The 22,142-nt window shown below is 56.1% G+C and overlaps 2 protein-coding genes across 4 annotated transcripts; both read right to left on the bottom strand.

The window, feature by feature from the left end:
• Positions 1 to 179: 179 nt before the first annotated feature.
• RPS6KL1 (ribosomal protein S6 kinase like 1) lies at positions 180 to 9,363 on the bottom strand. 2 transcript variants are annotated; one of them, XM_039552353.1, is made up of 10 exons: positions 9,051 to 9,360; positions 8,630 to 8,751; positions 7,711 to 7,803; positions 6,832 to 6,879; positions 5,932 to 6,064; positions 3,688 to 4,596; positions 2,768 to 2,857; positions 2,532 to 2,614; positions 2,152 to 2,247; positions 180 to 2,025 (listed from the first exon to the last, which is right to left on the bottom strand). In XM_039552353.1, the coding sequence occupies exons 1-10, from the start codon at positions 9,286 to 9,288 to the stop codon at positions 1,915 to 1,917; spliced, it is 1,923 nt and encodes a 640-aa protein (XP_039408287.1). In that variant the 5' UTR covers positions 9,289 to 9,360; the 3' UTR covers positions 180 to 1,914. The 2 variants fall into 2 exon arrangements, with proteins under 2 accessions (XP_039408287.1, XP_039408288.1); XM_039552354.1 differs by lacking the exon at positions 3,688 to 4,596 and having other exon boundaries at positions 9,051 to 9,363.
• A 669-nt stretch (positions 9,364 to 10,032) lies between these two features.
• PGF (placental growth factor) lies at positions 10,033 to 20,409 on the bottom strand. Of its 2 annotated transcripts, none has more exons than XM_039553156.1 (7): positions 20,258 to 20,409; positions 20,058 to 20,097; positions 19,211 to 19,407; positions 17,974 to 18,050; positions 16,277 to 16,306; positions 16,124 to 16,186; positions 10,033 to 15,398 (listed from the first exon to the last, which is right to left on the bottom strand). In XM_039553156.1, the coding sequence occupies exons 1-7, from the start codon at positions 20,321 to 20,323 to the stop codon at positions 15,377 to 15,379; spliced, it is 495 nt and encodes a 164-aa protein (XP_039409090.1). In that variant the 5' UTR covers positions 20,324 to 20,409; the 3' UTR covers positions 10,033 to 15,376. The 2 variants fall into 2 exon arrangements, with proteins under 2 accessions (XP_039409090.1, XP_039409091.1); XM_039553157.1 differs by having other exon boundaries at positions 16,167 to 16,186.
• Positions 20,410 to 22,142: the final 1,733 nt, after the last annotated feature.

The raw sequence follows: 22,142 nt of genomic DNA, 5'->3' as shown, positions 1-22,142 counted from the left end.
CGAGTGAAAGAGAAGGTTTTGATTAAAAAATGCTGCTTGCACCCAGCCTCGGTGCTGGATACAGAGGGTCCACCTTGACTTTGTACATGAGCCTGGAGAAGCCTTGATTCTGTGTGGAGCTGCAATAAATGAGGCCTTTGAACCATCCAGGAAGTGAATATACAGTCAAGCTCTTGAAATTATGTAGCCTAGCAAACTGCTTTATTTAATCTGCCCTGTCAAGGCTTGCTGTAAGAGTTGTGCTTGAAACTTCATTTTGTTTGATTCTCATGTCTGACACTATGGCGCTGAGTTGTAAGATGCCATGCTGTGGCTTTGGCCACAGGGTCCTTCCTCCTGAACCTCCCCTGAATCACAGGGCTAGGAGGCTGGTGGACAGGGGTGCAAGCCTGCAGCTGGAGGATTCAGCCAGTGCAGGCTGCCATGGAGAGGAAAAGCCCCAGGCTCAGCTGCTCCTGCTCTCTGGCCTTCTGTGACATTAGTGGTCAGCTCCGTGCTTAGTCCTCCGGTTTCTGCACAGCCATTGAGGTGTCCGTACCTTCGCCGCTGCAGGAGATGGGTTTCTCCAGGGCTCTGCTTCCCTCTGGTGGACGAGCGCTCCTGCTGCTGCTGCCAGGGAGGGTGTCTTCTTGCCGCTGCGGGCAAGCGGGAGCTGGAACCAGCTAGCCACAGAGACCTGGCACTGGTAGCAGTAATTCCTTACTAAGGGAGATAAGTGAGCAGTGTGAGGGAGTGCTGGGAGAGGGGGGTCAGAACTGCACCGCTGCCACTTCGTGCTCATCCTCCAGCCTGAGGCTTTGACTTGCACAGCTGAGCATGGCAGCCTCTGCCTTGGGCTGTCAGCAGACACATGTGCTTGTGCTGCTTTTTCTTTGATCCTGAATGTATGTACACTCGGCCTCCTTCCCTCTGTGCTGGCTGTCAGAGTTCACTCCTTTCAATCCTCACTGGTCTACCAGGGCTGACCATGCCCAAAGCATGGCAGCGAGGGCTGCTGTCCTGCCAGAGGAAAGGAGTACCCAGGCATGCAAGGCTGGAGCCACAACAAGTAACAATGCCAAAAGGGTGGAAGAAAACCTAGGCACTCTGTGCATTTCTCCCACATCTGAGCTGCAGCCATACAGCTGTGCAGCCCTGAGAGGCTGTGAGGCAGGCAGGAGCAGAAGGGCAAAAGGCCAGGCACTCAGTGCCACCTTCTGGGTTTTGGCTGCTGATGGCTGGGGGTGACACCAACCAAGGGCTCCTAGACAGGTTTCAGAAACAGATTTGGGGCTCGCCATCACTGAGCATGCTTGGCCTACACCTGGCTGGTGCAGCTCAGAAACAAAAGGACACTTCTCCAAGCAATATGGAGTAATTTATTTTTTTCAGAGGGCGAGGGAGAGAAGAGCAGAGGGCTCCTTGTTGTCTCACCACCACAGCAAGGGATGACCCACACACATACATGCAGTCAGGGAGGGGCAGAGACCCCGGGCTTGGGCTCCAGCCAGCAGGGCCTGGAGGGGCTGCATTTGAAAGCCACAAAAAGTAACAGAGCAGGGGGGCCACTGTGGGAGCAGCAGAGATAAAAAACACAGGGAGAGCATTCCAGGGCGAGGTGCTGAGCTGAGGAAGGGATGCCCCAAGAAGGGGACCACCACCGCTTCCTGGGGTTGGGCACCCAGGTTCCTTTTGCCACCAGGGAGGACCTGGAGGAGAAGACAGCCTGGCCCAGCCTGCTGCCTCCTCTTTGGAGATGCCAACAAACAGAAGCAGACAGAAGAACATGTAAGGCTGCAAAACCTTGTGTGCCCCACCTCGGGGCAGCCCTTGAGGCAAACCTTCCTCAGCAGGCAGACTTGCCAGTGCCACCTGGGGTCACAAGTGCCAGGGAAGCAGCCCAGGGCCCAGCTCCCTGGGGGAAGGACAGCCTGCTTAGCCCACCAGCTTGTTCCACGGGACTGTGCTGAAGAAGGAGTGAGACTTCAGCTTTGCTATGCCACCTCCTCCAGAGCCCAAGCGCTGTTTTGGATTGTACTGCAGGAGCTGCAGAGAAAAGCAATGGGACAGGAGGATGGGAAGATGGGGACACTGGAAAAGGTACCCAGGCTGGACCCTGCGTTTCCCCAGCCTCTAGTCCCATTCTCCCTCCCATCGAGCCAAGTCCCTCACCTCGGTGAGCAGTGATGTAGCAGCCAGGCTGAGGCCCTCTGGCAGATGCAGCTGGGTGTGAGGCTGAATCCCTGATGGATGGTTTTGGGAGAGTGGCTGCAGGAAGCAGAGGGTGATGGTAAGCAGAGGCACCAAGGAGGGTAGGAGCACCCTGTTGAGTCTTCATTGCCACATAACCCCAGCCCTACACAGCAGGATTTAAAAGCCAGGGCCCTTAACACATAGAGACCATACACAGGCACCGGGAATCACACATCTAAAGCAACCTGGCCAAGAACTGAGGTGCCAGCAGGGCAAGGCACCCTCCCAGCCCTACACAGCAGGCAGCCCTTGAGCCTCCTCCTCCCCTCTCCTCCTTGCACAGCTCCTCAGCCTCTTACCACTCCTGTCAGCAACTCATACAAGAGAGAGCCAAAGCTCCAGCAGTCAGCTGCTTCAGTGGGCTCCATGATCCCCCCCACTTCTGCAGAAAGAGACAGAGAGGGGTTAGGGCTGGAGGCAGCAAGCACCAGTGGTCACATTGTGCTGGGCACATCTCACTGCCTGCAGAATTCCTTTCTCTCCAATTGGTGCCACTGGGCAGAGAGCTGGAGAAGCCAGGGGACACATCCCTTACCTGGAGCACTGTAGAGCTCTTCCCGTGCCTGGCTGCAGTATTGGGGCTCCACCTCTGTCCACTGGCCAAAGAAGGTGAGACGGACATGACCTGCAGAGCAGCACCAGAGTCAAAAGCAGGGAGGTCAGGGACTTTGGTCATAGCGTGAAGCCAAGCCATATCCCTGCCACTGGGAACGCCAGACACTGGGCCCCTGTCACACCCTGAACACAGAGGCACTGAGCATCCCCTGGCACCACACATCCCCCCGCTGGCCTCCCAGTGCTTGCCTGAGGTGCCCAACAGGCACTCAGAGCTGGTGAGCCTGCTTAGGTGGGCTCCGAGCTCACAGATCTCAGTGCAGGCTGTGGTGAGGAAAGAAGTAGATTTTAAAGGGGAAGGGGGGAGAAGGTTAGCTTTCACCTTGTAAAACTCTGCATTTTCATTTTCTTAAGCAATTTGTAGCTCTCCAATTCATCCCAGATGTTGCTAGCTGAGCAGGGACTTGCACTGACAGCAATGTCCATGGCTCAGAGGGATGGGACAGCTCCAGAACACCCCCAGCAGGCAGTTACTATAACTAGGGGAAAACTAACCCACTAGTCCCCCTAACCTCAGGCACAGTTCAGTTGGTCCCAGCTTCCCCATGCTGGGATTTCCCAGGCAGCCAACCCCCATGTGGGAGCAGGGGCAATGCATTTCTGTGGCTATGGCCCTTGATGCTCCAGCTGCAGAGCCATTTCTTGTAATAACTACTTGGAAAACCTAAGTGAGATCACACTTCCAATTTCAGAAATATCCAAACCTTCCCAGACTCCCACCCCCCCCCTTAAAGTAACCTCAAGAAAGTCCACATTTTCTGGAAATGGGGCAAGCAGCAGTCACTCAGCTGAGAGACCAATTTCCTTCTCCTTGGGGCAGCAGTATGGGATATTACCTACCAGCTACATCAAGCAGCAGGTTCCTGGGGTTGAGATCCCGGCAAAATATACCCTGTTGGTGAAGTCCCTCTAAGGCCAGGAGGATTTCTGCTGCCCACAGCTGCACCTGCTCCTCCTTTACAGCCCACGCTCTCTGGTTGTGCCCATGGGAAGCCAAAGCCCTGCATTGTCCTGATGGTGGCTGTTTGCTGAGCTGGCCACGGGTCTGGCTTGCTCCCCACGAGGGCTCCCACACAGCTGAGTCAGGCACAGACGGTTTGCCAGAGCTGGACAAGGCAGCTCCTGAAGGAAGCTGCCTCTCACCGAGGGTCAGGAGGGGCTGAGCCTGGGAGGCCTCAGACACTTTCTGAGTTGGCAGTTGCCCTACCCCTGGCTGGCCCCCTCTCACAGTCTTTGGTACAGGGACAAGCCCCTGGGGAAGCCTGGGGCCTTGTTGGGAGGCTGTCCTCTCTGATATGCAGCCTGTGCCACTAGTTAGATCATTCTGTCGGTAGACAACCAGGCCCTGGCTGGCAAGGTGGTCAGGACATTTGGCTGACGCTGCTGGAAAATGGTCCACAACACCAGACACAGTCTGTGTCATGCTTAGATCCTGTCCTCCATGTGCAGCCCTCATGCTGCTGGCAGGAGCCAGGAGAAGCTGGCAGTGGTTCCCTGAGCCAGAGTCTGTGGGGTCAGGGGACTGCTCCTGAGGGAGTGAGGCATCAGTGTTTCCCAATACCCGGTAGTTCACAGAGCCTGGGAGGCCACTGCCTATCCAAACAGGGAAGATGGATAGTTGGCTGCCACCCTGGGAGTTTCCCACACCATCCTCTGTGTCACGGTCCCTGAGGGCTTGCATGGTGTTTGAATATGCAGAGTCCTGCTGGACACAGTACTTAGAGCGGAGGTGAGACCACAGTGTCTCCCCTGGAAAGCAGAAAGAGAACAAGTGATGAGGCAGAAAGTATCCATGGTTCCCCCACTGTGGACATGGCCCATTCAGGCCCAGGTTAGTGGGGATGTGATTGAGCATCATTTATGTCCCCAGCAGCAAAGCTCAAGTCCATGCAGAATACACTCCTGCCCTACAGGCACACCATGCCCAATGCCACACCTTCCCCAGGACCTGGCACACCAAAGTCCCATTCTCTCCTCCTTTGGCAGCCCTCTCCCCATTCTGCACAGTCTTCTTGATCCCAGCTCTGCCACTTCCATATCACAGACAATCCACATATTTACAGATGCTCCTGATCCCACTGCCACCCCCACTTTCCTCTGAAAGCCTTTCCTTCCTGTGTGACAGAGATGCCAGAGACCTCCCACAGCATGGCACGAGCCCATGGATCAGCAGTGAGCCAGTGCAGCAAGCTCCGGAGCCCACAGCATGCTACCAGGCCTTCCCAGCCTCACTACATTAAGTGCTGGCTGCTTTCTGCAAACTTATTCTATAGCAATGCCCAAGGAGTAGAGCCTGTTCTCCAACACACCTTAGCCTCCATTTGTCATTACTGGACTCCAGCCGCTGTTCCCTATACATCCATTCAACCAGCAGAGAGTAAATAAGCTCCTTGGGACAAGCCTCCACCTTGTCATACTTCTTCACCAGGATCTGGGACAAGCCTCAAGGATGCCTCCTTGTTGTACCCAAATCCCAGTATGCTCACTGCCCCTTACGCCCTGATATTCCATCTCCTCTCTTTGATATGATCTCAAAATCCAGTGTGACCTTTTGTAAACAAAAAAATGCTTTATAAATGTCTTGTCAGAAGATTGTTTTGTTCTACAACATTCAAGCGAACTACCTCATTTCATTTTCCTTCTCCATCACCTTCCTGTTATGGTCAATGCCAGTAAAATGAAGAGGTTTTTCTTTTCAAGATGGTGGATCACATCATTACCTAAAGGCATCACCGCTCCCTCCCATGAGGCCCAGTGGCTCATCTCTCTAAAGACTAAGGCTAGTTTCCATATAACACCCCCACACACACAACCTCTTTTCCTTGTAGGTCTCCATAGGCCCATTTCTAGGTTACATCCCCAGTCAGTTCTTATCAAACTCCTGGAATTCACAGCTGAGCAGCTCTGTCCATGGAGTGTCCAAGCCCTGGTACTCACCACCCTTCTATGAAGAAGACAGCTTACACTATCACTATAAAAAACAGTCCGAAAACAGTAGGAGAAACATTTCAGATTTTAAAGGAAGGATGGTTAGGGATAAACCAGGATGCTTCACAGATGGGAGGCAAGGCTGTCCTCACTCACCCTGCACGTGCTCCAGATGGAGGAAGATGGAGTCCTCACTCACATAGTAGCACAACAGCTTGACCATGAAGGGGACCCCATGAGGGATGATGGTCTGTCGCTCACGGGTCTCAACGTGGGATTTGGGGAGGCTCTGAGGAGGTACAGGTAGATGGGTGTTACAGCAGGACTTGTGTGTCCTTGGATGTAACTTGGGTGTTACAGGTGGGGACTTGGACTCCATGCAGCCTAGCTCCTGGCAGGGCTGGAGGCCAGCCAGAAGGGAGTGCGCCTTCTGCCAAGCCCCATGGCTGCTCCCTTGTCAGCTGCAATGGAGCTCCCCATCTGTTCAAACCTGCAGCTCATACGGAGTCTGCCAGGCCCCAGCACCCAGCTGTGATAAAGCAGCGCTCTGCAAAGCTCTGCCAAGGTAGGGCACTCTCCATCTGCACTGTGGGGCCCAGAGGGCACAGCTGGTCAAGCAGTGACTCCTCTGTAACCGCCCTGCTCCCTTCAGGCAGGAACCTACCATCCCAGCCCTTTCTCTGCTTCGCCTGGAAATGCTGCTTCTCCCTCTCCTGCCAGATCCTCCTTGTCCAGTTACTGAAGCCCTTCATTGTTAGTTCCAAGGGCACTGAAAAATACTCTAGGACTTGTGCTGAGCACACCTCACCCACAATCTGTTTCAGAGGTTGACCCAGATTAACACAGGCTTGAAGCGTTACAAGTCAAGAGAAACGGATGACCAAGGAGAACCACTTCCCTTCTGATCACAGAGGATGGCTGAGGCAGCCAAAAGAAGGTTTTTGAACCATGAACATCATCCAGCCTCTAAGAGCTGCTGGTTTTTGTTCCTCTGCTTGGACAAGGTGGCCCCAGCCTGAGAAGGAGAAGCAGGCAGACAAAACTGAAAACACCCACCTTGAGTATAAAGGTCTCACCAGTGGCTGGATCCTGGACAATCTGCACCTGGGACAGTATACACAGTACTGGTCAGAAGCGGTGACCCAACACACAGCCTACAGGAATGACCCAAGGGACTCAACTCTGGAACTGAAACAAGCTCCCACCCAACTGGAAGAGTTTGGTGGGGCTCAGACCCCTAGACTTGAAAGACAAAACACAGGTTATTGGCAAGGAGATAGCCATGCAGCCAAGCAGCAGGAAATTAATTAAACCAAGAAGTGGCTCCCATTCCAGTTTTGCTTCCTCCACACTCAAGGGTTTCACAGTGCTCTTTCTGGGCTGGGGGGGGGGGGGGGGGGGATTCGCTGGGCTCAAACCTGGGCCTCAGCAGGACAGGAGGATCGCATCAGTCCTGACAAACTGAGATGTGTGAACATCAGTGGAGAGCAATGTGCAGTGCGTGTGTGGATACAGTAAGTCTGGCATCTTCACTCCAAGATAATGAACTTCTAATTAGTTTATTCATCCAGATAGCTCAGCTTCTGCTGAAGCCTAGATTATCCACAGGAGCCCACCATCATGGCACCTGGGCATCAAGCACAATCCCATATGTGGGAAAGAACCAGATGCATAAACCTGCCTGTAAGTATCTTGGGAGCTCTGGTAAGAAAAAGTAATGGGGACATTAACAGATTTCCCAAATAACTCCTTAAGGGGTCTTGAGTCCTCTCCTGTGAATTTTTCTGGGTGGGAATGGTCTGGATGGATACCCCAATGTTGCTTGATGGATGTGCTGAGGGCTGGCACCCCCATTCCAACTGCTAGAACCCTCCAGCTTATGCTCCCTTTGGTCCAGCCCCAGCCTCATCCCCCATCTCCAGGTCAAGTCATTACCTTATCAATCACTCCCACAACCTTACACCGTCTCAGGTTCTCCACTGCCGAGCTCAGTGTCCTGATTGGCCGGAAGCGCAGGCTGCTGTAGCCCTGCAAGGTGATAAGAGAAGAGGATGAAGGACCCTGAAATGCTGCTGTCCATTACAGTGAGTGAAAAAAGTCCCCGCATTTTCCAGAGCGGGCAGCAATACTGCCTAGCTGGTCAACACTCCATGGTTCATTTCTAACATCAGCTGGACCATTTTCTTGGCCACCCCCTGGATTTCTACATTTTTTAGGGAAAGCTTGCACTTGCAGCAGAGGTAAAAATCACACCAAAATTTGTAGCTAGACCTGGACTGTTTCAACACTAAGGGGATCTGTGTGGAAGGTAGTTGTCTTTCTCCCCGTATTCTTCCCACTAGGCTCTGACCTCACCCTACCTCGCCCTCTTCTCCCTTCTTTAACTACCTCCTTCCCACAGTACAGAAAGCAGCCATTGTTTTTGGTTTCCATACAGATGGGAATGATGACAGGGAATAGGACATTTTTAACATTTAACAGGGTGGTTCCCTGCAGTGGCTTCAGTCTCCACAAAAATGTCCATACCCACTATGGTATGGTGGCAGCAAGCTAAGCACACACGCTTTGGAGGGTGGCATCCTAGAAGCACCCTCGGCAACCTGGGCCCACCTCAGCTCCTTGATCCAGGCAGGGCGAAGAGCTGCCAGCTCCCTTGCAGCCACTGGCAGGCCAGGACACTCTGCAGCTTGATGCACCTGCCGTTTTCTCTACACCATCTTAGTGTGGCATCTAGCAGACAGACAAGGAGGCCCACTGGGGCTGCTTTACCTGCGTGTCCACACCCCCACCCCCGTTTGCCAGCGCCACAGAACCGCTGCCAGGCCGCCCACGCGGCCCCACGCCGGCCCCTCACCGCGGCGGTGCTGCTGCCCCCGCCCGCCCGCTGCAGGTGGCAATTGAAGATTTCCTCAGCGCGCCGCAGGTACTGGGTGATCTTCCGCTTCACAGCCTCCCGACGCTCCTTGTTGGGGTCAACTGCGGTCGGAGCAAAGGGTGGGTGTGAGGGGCCTGGCACGGTCCCGGAGGACTGGCCACAGCCCCCAGGCGGATGCCCCAGCCCCCTCACCCTTCTCCCGGTAGGAATGCACTCCCTGGACAGACGCCCCAGTGCCCTCACGACAATCCCTAGAGGGATTTCTCCCCCCTCCTCTTGTCATTCTCCCTGTAGGGATACCTTGGCCCCCCAGGGGACTCCCGATATGAATACCCCGGTCCCCTGGCTGGCGTCCCCGGAGGGATGCCCCGGTCCTCTGCCCCCGGGAGGCCGCACACACCCTGCACGCCGCGGAGCAGCACGTCCACGCCGTTCTGGTAGTGGTTGAAGGCCTCCTCGTAGTCCTCGCTGACGTCCCGCTCCAGCGCCAGCCGCAGCTGCCGCGCCGCCTCCACCAGGTAGTCCCGGCGCCCGCCGCCCTCGGGCCCCGCCGGGACGACGCGGCCCCGCAGCTGCCCCAGGTAGACGCGGGCCTGCGCCAGCGCCCGGGAGCAGGGCTCGGCCTCCGCCCGGCTCATGGCCCCGCGCCGCCGGGACACCGGGAGCGGGGCTGCGGGGTCCGCCGGGGAGCGACGCACGCCCCGGCCCCTTCGCTTACCGGCACGGCCCCGCCGGCACGGCCCCCGGCCCCACGCCCCCGCCGCCCCGCGGTCCCGCACCTGGGCAGCGCGGGCGCCAGCATCCCCCGGCGCCGCCGGGCGGGGCGGCAGGGGCGCGGCAGGGGCGGGAGGCGCTGATTGGCCGCGGATGAGATCATCATCATCACCATCATCATCATCATCATCACCATCATCATCACCATCATCATCACCATCATCACCATCGCCCCCCGCGGGGTCCGTGCCCGGGTCCCCCCGCCGGGGTCCCGCCCCCGCCCGAGGCAGGCGCTCCATCGCTCGGTTAATGCGCGGTGAGCGCCCGTCGCTCCACTTGCTTTATTGTCATCCTTATTCACCATTAATTGCCCTTAATTAACCAAGCTCCCGTTCATTAAAAGCTGCTTTTGCCGCCGCGTTTTCTTCCTCCCACAACGCATAATTAGCTGTGTTTTAATTAGCCTTTTTCTCTGCCGGCCACCCGACAGGTGCACCCATTCCAGCAGCTCCCCACTGCCACAGTTAAGGTGGTGGGTGTCTTGCCACTTCATCATGGCCAGCCCAGGGTGCCCGTGGCTCTTCCCGATTTCATCTCTCAAGTGGGTGCCGTTGGCCCTGACACTGGGCTCTCAGCCAACCCTTCCACCAGCTCTTGCAGACTCATAGGGTTTTACAAAATTGGGTTTTATTCCAAATGTACAGCAGAGGGAACATCAGCACAAATGCATTAAGGTGCAGTAAAGTAACAGCATAGTCGAGATCCCAGATGGTGCTTAACGAATGCTTTGCATGTGGAAAATATCAGTCTTTGGCTTATCCTAGAAACATGTATTCCTGCCCTCCTGGCCTGGCTTTTTCTTGGAAGGCCAGGAGTCCTTGAAGGGCCTGCTAGATCACTACAGTTATTAGCGAAGGAGATTTGCTGAACCAGGAGTGAGCTGGTTACTGCCAACTGTCCTGCTGGTTTGCTGTGTCTGTGCAATGGTTGGTCCCAGATTAAACAACTGCCTAACCACAGGAGTGGCAGGGGACCTGCAAAGGCAGAAGGGCTGGAATGAAATCTAAGGGATACCCTTAGAAAAACTGTGCTAGGATTGTTTGGGAAAATGGAGGCCCCTGCATCTTTGTCCATCCCTTGCTAGCCTATGGGCATGTCCCATTGCAACAAGAAATTATCCTAAGATTGGGGTTTTAATTTTGTCAGGAGCTGGCCCTGTGCTGTGCCATCACAGCCACACCAGCCTGGTTGCTCATTGTGTTCAGCCCCTGCTGGAGCTGGTACTTGCTGTGGGACTGGCAGAGAGGGCACCCATTTGTGGCTGACCTGTGGTTACTTCATACCTGTGGTTACTGCACACACTTGCAGGGGATCTCCCCAGGCTCAGGTCCCTTGGGCAGCTCTTTTGCACAGCCCAGTCTGTCAGCAACAGAACAGGACAGTAGAGCCTGTGCCCACAGCTCAGCTCAGCATCCACCGACCAAATACCATCTCTCTTACAAAGACCATTTCTTTGGGAATATGAAAGTATTAACTGTGCCTCAGGGGGCAGGTCTAGGAGGAAGCAAAGCCATCTGCTTCGTAAGACAACTCCCTGCCCAAATATAATATGGGTGCTTGCTTCTTTGGTTTCTCCTCAAAATGCTCCCAGGTTCCTTTTTCAACCTCTTCCTAACAGAGACCATTTTTTTCTGCCTGGCCCATTTATACCCCACAGTCTCTGGGGCCTTTTAATTCCCACCAGAACCTGGAGGCTCATCCTTCAAGTGAAAAGTCTGAGCAGGCAAGAAATGAAGCAGTCAGGGATGACAGCAGGGGTGCTGCTGGCACAACTCACCTGCCTGACTTCAGGAGATCTGTGTGGGTCTGAAGAGGACAGAGAGGACAGGTAAACTACAAATGCAGCACAATGTATCTGTAGAGTGTTTTAGGTATTGGGGTGATGGTGGCAGAGAGATGTCTGAAGAGGAGTTGCTGGGAGGATACAAAACTTGATTAAGTTCATCATCAAACACCTCTGAAGTGGCCAGAAGAGAGTGAGCCAAAGGCATCAGCAGGAAGTACCCCAGGGATATTTCTGTGAGGAAAAGCCTTGCAAGGGAGGAAGATTTGTACCAGCTCTGAGGCACAACTGCCTTTACCTATGGGCTTCCAAGTTTGTATGTCAGTGCTGGACTGAGGACATTAAATTTGGGGGATTACTTTTAGATTAACCTGTTGAAGAGCTTGTGGTCCTTGTTGGGAAGTGGGAACTGCCAAAGGAAAACCAGCACAAATAACAGGGACAAGAGTGAGAGCTGCCTTTTTTCTCACAGGCTAAAATTGATGCTTGAGAGCTGGCAAAAGCTTAAAATATGCTGAAACTGCAAAGATCACTGGCTGCAGCAGGCAGGATTATGCCAAACTTTGTGAGGATGCCAAAGACTTGTAAGTCACAATCGAGAAGTTAGGACCTCAGTGCTTCTTTATTTGCATGGAGGCGTGGGAGACCTGCACCGGCATGGCCGTGAGAGGCTGTGGGTGGCATCTGATGGCATGCTACAATCAGGGAGACCAGAGGTAACCAGTGATGGTTTAATGTCAGGGCTTCATCAGCTACAATGCCACATCTCTGGGCCAATCTCCACTTCACCTTCAGTTACTTCCCAAAAAACGTAATATTTTGTTCCTGGTGTGTAAGGCCGCTTTATGTTTTGTCTCCCTATAACTATCCTCCTAAACCATCTTACTGCAGCTCTGGCTCATAAAGCCTTATTAAACAAACCTTTGCCCTGTAAGGCTGGAAGACACAGGGAGCCCAGGAATGCTGATAACCCAGTGGTGTGATGCTCCTGTGGGACAGCTGCCTGTCTGCAAGGGGTACACCAGTAGGGACAGGATGAGGGATTTGGGGGCACTGGGGCTGGAGCAGGTTTTCTGCCTGTCCATGGAGAATGCTGCTGGCTTTGGAGCTGGGGTCTGTCAGGGTCCCTTTACAAGGGCACCAGTTTCCTCCTACAGCCCTGCTCTGCAGTGCCTGGGGGTATGGGGTTCTGCAGATGAAGCTGACCTTGCCAGAGTGCTCACACATCTGCTGTGCCCAAGGAAGGCTGCCAGCAGCTAGTGGTATAAAAAAGCTACAGCTGGGAGCACACAGAGCAGGGACAGGCAGTGGGGACAGTGGTTGGTCCCCTTGAGAGGAAACATGGGTGTTAGACACAAGCCCTGAAGCCAGGAGCCCTGCTCTCCCCTTCAGAGCAGCAGTCCCCACCCTCATACCTCCATTGGGTGTGATGTCCTGTTCAAGTCCCTGCCACCCTCCCCTCTGGCAGGGATAGGGAATGGAGTTAACACTTCGGTTGGGCATGTGATGCCTGCAGTAGTCATGGTAACTTCATGCTAGGGCTCACTGGGTTCCTTTTACCTCCGTGGAGCTGGAGGGAGCCCTGACAGCTGGAGATGCAGCTCGCAAACCTCTTGTGTGATACTTTCCCCTTCTCCTGCCCTGCCCCCACTATTCTGCTCATCACTGCTGCAGTGGGACAGCCACATCCCTCCCAGCACCCACATTCCTGCTATCCAACACCCCATGCCACAAGAGGAGCAGGGGACAAGGCCACACACACTACCCAGGCGGCTTGGGTGATGCAGGGCAAGAAGCAACAGAGGGGGGCTGTGCAAGGCAGATGCCTGGCCCTGCCACATCTGATGGGCAGAGCTGCCTGGAATATCTCAGTGCCAGGCAGCCACCAAAGAGATGACACCAGACACCAGGAATTGTTTGGAAAAGCCACTGTGTGTTCGTGTGTTTGAATTTGGTTTAATCCTAATCATCAGTCTTGATAAACTTACTTTTATTAATTAACATACTTGGATTTATGTAACGTCCTTTTTTAAAGGTTTAACACTACTGGGGTATTAAAAACAATGCAGAAACCATCACATACATCCTCAAGTGCTGCACATGGTTCTCCTTGGCCTCAGAGCACAACCAGCCAGGCAGAAATGACACACAGTGATAGGGAAAGCCTGTGTGGACCAGGACAGGACACCACATGTTCCACACAGACTCTGAGTGATGTGGGAAGGGGAGCAGCGAGTTCCCCTCATCCATGAGGTAGTGAAGGAGGAACTTCATGGGCCATTTTCAAGGCAAAGCCCATGTAGGCTGTGCTCCAGGATACTGTGGATGCCAGAACTGGAAATGGGATCCAAAAGGGATCCAGCAAGCTCCTGAAGGATATGCCCAGCTGCACAGGTGCAAGTCACCTGGTCCATTCCCTGCTACATGGTGGCAGTGTGGAGGTTCACATCACCTCAACACCCACCGCCAGCTCTCCCTGACAGGGATCTGCCCTGTGCCCATCTCCTTGTGCCAGCCTCAGGCAACACCAGCATTATGGCTTAGAGAGTTGCAATGTAACCCCTGTTACAGGCAGCCCTGTTGGATGTGGGAAGGAGCCGCCTCGGACCCCAACTCCTGCTACGTTAGGCTCCACCTTGTTCCTCAGAGCAGAATAAACCACAGGTTCCATCATTTAAGGATAACCTTGAGGCATTTGCAGATCTTGCCCTTCAGTCTTTTGTTTGAAGCTTTCAAGAATGACCCTTGATTTTGTTTTAACCCAGTGCCAGGGGTGCCCCACAAACATGTGGGTGCCCAAGTCTACCCTAGGGTTTCCAGCTATACACACTGCTCCAGGATATGGCTTGCACAGACCAGCATGGGATGCATTTGGCAGGCAGCCCCAGACCCCCTGCAGCAGGATGAGGAGGACAGGAAGAGTCCTGGAGAAGTGCTTAAAGCATGGAAAAATGGGGGCCGTGGCTTCCCCCTGGACCCGGGCAGAGAGTTGGCTGAGTGAGGAAAGCAGGAAACAGCAGTACCCACAGCCACCTTGATGAGGGCACCAGCTCCTTATACCCTGAGGGTATTCCCAGTAAGGGATGGGAGCCCCAGGCCAGCCTGTCCCGATGTCAGGTAAATGACCCCTGGTGGGGCATTTCCTGAGTGGGAAGGCCCATGGGCAGCCTACCCTCCACTGCCCTAAACTTTGCATCAGCCCTGCCAGGGAGGACAGGACACTGAGCCAGACATTTGGACTGGGGTGAGAACAGGATGGGGATGGTGAACAGGGAGAGGTACCAGTCCCACACTGTGGTGCGGAGGGGAAGGGCAGTTCCCCCAAGGGTCTCCCAGTACCCACCTGACCTCCAGCACATGGATAGCCCCCAGCACAGGGAGCAACCTGCTGGTTGCCCATCTCCAGCATCACACCAAGGCCAGTCCCTTGGGTGCTGGAGGATTGGTGATGGGAACATGCTCTGGGTCACTGCCCTCCTCCAGCCTGAGTCGGTGCCCATGGGGAAGTTCCCTGCCTGCAGTTGCTGGAAAGCAGACAGGAGCTGCCAGCTCCCATGTCTGACCAGCTTTTACTGAGCAGGGCAAAGCTGGGATGTGGCTGTGAATACACGAGGAGCCCAGTTCCCTTCTGTTCCCCACCAGAATAGCTTCCCAGGCAAGCTCCCTGGCATCTGCCTGGGTTGCCCTGTGCCAAAGCTGGGACGGATGCAGCCCTACAGCCTTGCCTGCCCCAGATTTCCTTCCTCCCCAGCTGCAGAGTGCTGGCAGGACAGAGAGGTTTTGCAGGTGCAGCCCTGTGAGCCATCTCCATCCCACATCATGCTGTCCTCCCCAGCCGGTTCCAGCAGCACATCCACCCGCTCTGCTCCTCACTGCCCCCAGGATGTCCTCAAACACCAACACACTGCTTGAGCTCCTCATCTTCAGCCCCAGGCCTGGTCACGAGTCCTTTTTTCTTGGTGCCAGTGGGGCAGATGGGGCAAGGGAGTCCTTGGTTCCAGGCTGTGTTCCCACCAGGGCCAACCAAGAGTACAGTCAGCTCTTCCGTGCCGGAGTCCTGCTCCCCACTGCAGCTTGGAGGGACATGACTCCACAAGTCCCCTATGTTGGGGGAAAGGCAGCTGGCTCAAACCCAGGTGGCGGGAGTGAGGCTGGGGGCAGGGCAGAGGCTACCTGCGTGGTGTGCCACATCTGCAAAGAGAGCATGGCACGGGGTGAGCACTGCCAGGATGGAAGGGACACTTGGACCTCCAGGCTCACCTGCCCTGCCCTGGATCCCCTTCTTTGTGCCTGGTCCCTCTGACACGGAACTGCAGGGGCAGGGACTGCAGGCAGCCTCTTCATGGGGAGGAGTGAGGGCGGTGGGGCTGGTGCAGGCTGAGCCCCCTACAGCAGGCTCCAGACAAAAGAGGGAAATGCTAGGAGGAAAGTGCTAGCCACAGGTGTCATACCTCAAAAGTGCCCACAATGAGTCCAGCCTGTGCTGTTACAGCAAGCAGTTTGAGAAAGTGAGATAAAGGACGGAAAGAGTAGAGTAACCCAAACAACAATCAGTCAAGGACAGCAGTAAGGACAGCAGCTGGCAGCAAGAGGAGGCTGAAACTGGAAATTCATGGATCCAGGAAACCCAGCATGGTCTGTGATGGCAATAGAGCTAAGCACCATCAAGTCATCCAGCCCATCCATCCCCATTCTGCCCAGCTTTGAGCTGCTGAGCCTGGAGACTACTGAGTCTTCAGTAAAAGGTGTGTTTCCCCACAGCCGCCCACTGTCCCCTCCTGCTTTCTTCTGTGTCTGCTCTGCACAAACCCTTCACTTCTTACAGTGTCAGTAAAGATCTAAATGCTTAATGAAGACTCTCATCCCCAGGAAATTAACCCAGAAGACACCACCCATACCTGCCCCTGCTCACTTACAGTTCACAGTCTTTCCGTCCCTTCTTGTCTTGTCTTCTCTTACCTCGGCCCTTGGACCTCCTCCTTCAAAAGGAAAGTACCACAAGAAGTGCTGATGTGTGGGAGATGAGACCCACAATCCCAGTCAGTAACAATGCCCCTGATTTCACTTACCTTCCCAACCTCATCAGGTCCTGCCGAGGCCTGCAGAGTGGGAAAAAGACAGAGTGAAGTGGTTATTGGGCAGTGCTGCACGTTGAGCTGCAGGAGGTGGTCCATTAACACGCCCCAGTGCACAGCCCAATCTACCTGTTATCATTCACGTCTAAAACAGACCCAATATCTCTTCTCTTGACCTTATCAACCCCTCAGTCAGGAGCTGATTGCAGCAGGCTGAGAGAAGGCAGAGACAGTAAAGGGGCTGGTCAGCTTGGGTGACAACCCTGGGGATATGGCATTTTGTCAATGAGGCTGGGGAGGGCAAGTTCAGTCTTAGCTGCTCTCTGTGACAGAGCTTGTAATTAAACAAGATGCAACATCCTGGGTAACAAACATGGGGGATCTGCTGCAAAGTCTCAGCAGTGGCTCTCAGCCATGACACACCCCCCCCGTAGGGGTCACAGCCAGGACATTACCACGCCTGCACTAAACTACAAAAGGGAGCGATGTACAGGTGTGGAAAGCGGTTTAGAAAGAAGCCAAAAACTGCTGCAGAAGGCAGCCTGCACACATGCTCATTGGAGATCCCCTGGGAGTTACCGTAGGTAGGGAAACCACAAAAGGATTAGGAAATTCCCTGCATGGAAAATAGCTGGAAGCAGAGAAGGAGGCAAGTAACACATCTGCTTCTTCCCACTCCCCCTTCTGCATCCACTGACAGATGCTCCAGACAGAGACAGTGTGGAGCTGGGTCTGCTCCAGTACAGCTGCTCATACAGCTGCAGGGGAATACCAATCCAGGGATCCTCAGGATCTTCTTCCAGGCAAGGATCATGTCTACTGGCTGCCCAGCAGCACACTCATCCCCCAGTTTTCGCAATACTAAATCACCCTTGCACCATGACGAAGAGTGATTACCAGGACCCCTCATGCAGGCAATGCTGGAGTCTACTGCAAGGACCAGCTGCAGGCAGCACTGGAGCTGCTCCCACAGCATTGCAGTCCTGCTCCCACAGCACTGCACAGGCCCCATCTTGCGCAGGCATTCACCACTTTTGGGACATGGTGAGCACCCCAAGGGGCTGACTAGGTGCTAGAAGTCTGTGGCAGGTTGGTGCTGGACATCCATTCCAGGCCAGCTCTGCGTATCCGGGCCAGGTTGGCACTGCATGTTTTAAGCTTTCATTTGTTGGCTTGGATGTAAACCTCTGCTTCCCAGGTCTTTATGGGGCATCTTCCCTTAAATGGTTGCCCAAGACCCAGCTGTCTAGCTTTCTCTTCGGGCCACAGTCACACTCAGGCATGCTAAGCCACGGAGATCCCCACTGAGCCACCACCTTGGACATGCTGTCACACACCGAACACCTGCCTCAGAGCCACCAGCCTTCCTTCACTAGCCACAGGCAGATTCTCTGGCTAAAGGAGCATATGCCAGGCATGCCAAGGCAGCTGCAGGGATGGGGAGCACAGCCCTGCAGATGGTGCATGGTGCCTGACCCGTCTTCACAATGCCACACAATCCCTTGGCTGTGGGGAGGAGGTACAGATGTGGTGCAGCCTCCAGCTGAACAAGGGTTATAAGCACCAGCAAACCTTAGTGCAAAGACAGCAAGAAGGGGTCCCAGCACAGTCAGGGTGCCTACAGGGCATCCCTGTTCCACACACAGGGTGATCTGGCAGGGTTACTCTTGCTGGAGCCCAGGAGTCCCTACCTGCACTCGCACTGCTTGTGCTCGGTGAACGCCATCTCCACATAGGGTGCCTCCCCGTTTGGCTTTATCTTCAGGAGCTGAAAGAGGAGCAAAGGTTACTTCCCAGGCAGCAGCAGGAGGGGGCTGGAAGGGCTCCTGCGCCACTGCCTTGCCACCCCAGCCTCTTGGGAAGACGCATGTCTAACCTGTTCCTCAGGACCTCCAACAACAGAGATTCCACCTCCACACGTAGGCAGCACTGGCCAGGCCCAGCTGCCCCGGCTGGTGCTGCCCCATGTCTTCAGGGCTTTAATTTAAGTCCCATGGTCTTGGGATTTCCCAGCCTTAGAAAAGATTTTTCAGCCTCTGCCTTTCTGGAGAGCTTTCACATATTTGACCCCTTTGCACATCTCCCTTCTCTGACAGAAATATCCCCCCAGTCATATTTTCCAGACCAATCCCATTGCTGATGCCTCCTCCTGGATCCCTTTTCTACAGCACTGAGTTGGAATTGACTGGAGTCAGTACCTCAGTGCCTCCCCAGTCCAGGGGTACAGGATTTGCCCTGTCACATGTCACTCCACAGCCCAGCCTGAAGTTCAGGTTGGACATTCAAAGGCCTTACAGAGTATGTTCATCGTTGGTGATCCACACTAGCCCCTGCAGAAGTGTCTGGCATTGCCACCCTGTACACAGCAGCAGGATCCCTCCCATACAGGGAGACCTGTGCTTGGGGAGCTGCCTCCTGTTCATGCCAGGCTTTAATCCACCTCAGCCAAGAGCTTTTGGAAAATGCCATCCTGCCTTCCAACACACTTTCAACTCCGGAGAGACCAAAATCACTGCTGATTTATTGCAGGCACTCCCTAGTCCATCATCCATGACAAAGCAGAGCTTTTCCCTGGTCCCTGCAGCATCAGCAGGTTGATCAAACACCCCCCAGCCCCTCTGCAGGACAGGGAAGGTCCGAAAGATGACAGCAATGAGCAAGAGAGACCACACAGAGGGAAGTCCGGGAAGCAGGGAGTGAGGCCAGTACCACCAGGGGTGACACCTGGCCTCAGGGGCAAGCTGAGAGAGCAGGCAGAGGGACCCTACTGGCTTGGCATGCATTTGAGCAGTTGTGACTCCTCTCCTTTGCTAGCCACACTGCTACAATATCTAGAGGATGCAAAGCTGCAAGTTCACCTTCCCGGCGCTTGGTGAGCAGCCCACCACCTCTCTGGCACAGCCACGGCCCCGCAGCAGCAGCACGTACCTGCATGGTGACCGTGCTTGTCTCCACGGGGACGCAGCGGAGACCCTCGTCCCCACAACAGCCTCCACAGCGCTGCAGGGAGACGCAGGAGGGTCTGAAAATGTACTCCACCTCGTTGGGGAACTCGGTAATGACGTCCACTAGCTGCTCCAGAGGCCGGCAGAAGCTACGATTCCAGATCTCCCGAAAGGTCAGGACTGCAAGAGACAGGGACAGGGACTATAAGGAGGCGCCCAGAGAGGCAGAGCCCAGCCGGGCCGCTGCCGGGGCAGGTGCAGCAGCTGCGGTGGGGTCCCGCAGCCACCACAGGGCACAGAGACGCAAGGGACCCCCTTGTGTTCCCAGTAAGTCCGTCACCCTACTGTGCACATCACTGCTTAGGGGCTCACACAGCCACCCCGATAGGCACTTTCTCCCTCTATCCGCCAGCTCCGTCTCCCGCCCAGGCACTCTACTCATCCCCTGCCGCGCCGCGAAGGGGCTCACCCGCTCCTCGAACCCCCCTCGGCCAGACAGCCGTCCCCTGCGGCTTTCCAGCAGGCAGAGCTGGAGCGGAGTGCTCCCACCCGGGACCCCGCACGCTGGCACCGGAGGGGCGGCAGTCTAGGGATAGGGCTGCGCTCCACTCCTGCCCGCGGCGGTGCCCGCTGCGCCAGGCGGGCTGGGGGAATCAGGTTGCTCGGAGCCTCGGCACAGCTCCCCGCTGTCTCCCCGGTTGTCACTGCGGGACTCCGGAGGTAACACAGTGCCGGGTGCTACCGAGCGCGCCCCGGCCTTGCGCAAAGCCTTCCCTGGGTTGCTGCCCCCTCCCAGCCGGGGCACCGGCAGCCGCCCCCTGCCAACTCACCGGGCGACTCCGTGCTGGCAGTCCCCCGCTCCTCTAGGGCCTGCAGGGAGGGAAAGGCGAGCGCTGGCGGGGCGGCACAGGGCGACCTGTCGCCGCCCCCCACCCAGCGCCGGGAGGAGCTGTCCCGGCCACCCCGGGCAGCGGCACCGGGAGACCGGGCTACCCCCGCTCCGACCCCCCTTCCACCCCTCGGCTCTCACCGGGGCGGGCGGTGCCCCCAGCGTCCCGGCCACCAGCAACCGCAGGAAGGCGCCGAGCAGCCGCATCGCCGCTCCCGCCTCCCCGGCACCGACTCGGCGCCGCCACTACCGACGTGCCGCTCCCGGCATGCCGCCTCGCCGCCGGGCCACCGGCCCCGCCGTGCCGCCTCCGCCGCCGCCGGGCCATGGGAGCGCGCCCCGCTCCGCCGCCGTATTTCACCGCCACCGCCCCGCCGCTGCTCCGCCCCGGCCCCGCCGCGGGGCGGGAGCAGGTGCCCGGCCCCGGCGGCCGCGGGATGGCCGGTGCTCCCGGACACAGCGGAGCCCCCTCCTCCAGCGCCCCCGCACCGCCTCCGGCCATTTCTCCATCGGGCTGCCCCGGCGCTTCTATTCACCGGCCCGTGCCCGGTGAACCCCCGGCCGGCGGGAACCACCGGGGCTGTGGTGGGCTTCTCGGCTTGCTGTTTTCGCTGCCCCACGCCCATCCAGCCATTCTGTGCCCACTCGGCTCCCCTGCACCCATACAACAGCCCCTTTCCCACCCATCCTCTCCATTCCCCTACTGATTCCCCCACTCAGACATCCCATGACTGTCCACCTACCCCCTTCCCCCTCAAGCTGCCCCGTGCCTGTTCCATCAGCCCCTGCCGTTGCACCCATCAGAGGGTTTCCAGCCCCCCTTGCCTCAAGGACAGCATCCCCGTTCTGGTCTGCAGCTCAGAAGGGGAGGGGGCACAGCAGGTCTGGGGTCAAACCCTGCTGCCAACCCAAAGGAGCTCTGTGGCCTTTTCTGTTCTATTTTTAAGCCCCAGAGGCCAGGAAAGATGGAACTATGGGAGGTGTGATGAGATGCCAACAGGCAACACGATCCCCCGTGGGAGGCAGGTCCCAGGGAAATAACGGGCTCTGTGTCCGTGCCATGATTCACGTTTCTGTCCTCCTGGGAGTGTGAGGAGGCTGCTTCAGGGCTTCCCTACCCAACACTGTGTGAGGTCTGTCCCTGTGGCATGAGGATGCCAGTGGCCTGCTCCCAACCCTGTGGGATCTGTCCCCAGGGGATGCAGGACACGCCAGCTGCCTGTCCTCAGCCCCGTTGGGCCATGCAAGTGACAGTGACTCAGGCATCAGCAGGAGCTGGGCTCTATCAGGAGCTTCTAGGTATTGGTACTACGGAGTGTGTGACAAAGCTGCTGGAGCAAGGCATGGCAAATTAGCATGGAGATGCTGCAGAGATAAGCACACAAATCCCAGCCCCACCGCGGAGCGGGTGTGCTGCAGTTCATCACTCAGCAGCACAGCACCTACTCAGCAGCTGCTGGGGGCTGCTGTGGCAGTGTTCAGTGCCTGTTCATACTCTTGCTCCTGGTTGGGCAGCAAAGAGCAGGTAACATCCTTAATGTGGTGACTGGAGCATGCCTGTGCTCTCTCTCTGCCACCCTACAGACCCTCCTGGGCCAAGGAGACCCCCTCCCCACTTCCCCAGGGATGGCTGTGAGATGGGGGTGAAGAGAGCATTTCCTCCCACCCCAGAGCAGAGGCCGCCCTGAGCAGCAGCTGCTGCCAGCTCACTGGACAGAGAGAATCCTGTTATTGCAAAGACCGTGACCACACAGGGCCTCATGCCTGTCCTTGCAGGAAGGTCCCTTGGGGCCACCTCTCAGACACAAGGCCAGCCTCTGGCACTGGAGCAAAGGGCTCTCCCCCCAGGAGCTGTGTGGCTGGGGAGACCAGCCCTTAATTGCCGAGTGCAGTCCTGTTCCTGGTCTGAAGCTATTTCCTCAGAGGCCTTGGGCAGAGTTTACATTCCTGGGATGAGCATCCACTTTCTAGGCAGCATGGAACAGAGACAGGAGAAGAGAAATAATATTTGGACACCGGTAACCTG

This window comes from Corvus cornix, chromosome 5 (genome assembly GCF_000738735.6).
Source record: "Corvus cornix cornix isolate S_Up_H32 chromosome 5, ASM73873v5, whole genome shotgun sequence".
NCBI lineage: Eukaryota > Metazoa > Chordata > Aves > Passeriformes > Corvidae > Corvus > Corvus cornix.
This window is presented reverse-complemented; position numbering and strand designations above follow the sequence as displayed.

What these genes read in the sequence shown, in the direction of transcription:
- RPS6KL1 (XM_039552353.1), bottom strand. Translation starts at nt 9,288, where the DNA reads ATGAGCCGGGCGGAGGCCGAGCCCTGCTCCCGGGCGCTGGCGCAGGCC. An exon ending in CCATCTGGAGCACGTGCAGG is followed by an intron (nt 4,597 to 5,931) that starts GTGAGTGAGGAC and finishes TCTGCTTTCCAG; the next exon opens with GGGAGACACTGTGGTCTCAC. An exon ending in CCTGCTGCTTGATGTAGCTG is followed by an intron (nt 2,858 to 3,687) that starts GTAGGTAATATC and finishes GCTGCTCTGCAG; the next exon opens with GTCATGTCCGTCTCACCTTC.
- PGF (XM_039553156.1), bottom strand. Translation starts at nt 20,323, where the DNA reads ATGCGGCTGCTCGGCGCCTTCCTGCGGTTGCTGGTGGCCGGGACGCTG. An exon ending in CAAGCACGGTCACCATGCAG is followed by an intron (nt 18,051 to 19,210) that starts GTACGTGCTGCT and finishes CTCCTCTTTCAG; the next exon opens with CTCCTGAAGATAAAGCCAAA. An exon ending in CACAAGCAGTGCGAGTGCAG is followed by an intron (nt 16,307 to 17,973) that starts GTAGGGACTCCT and finishes CCCACTCTGCAG; the next exon opens with GCCTCGGCAGGACCTGATGA.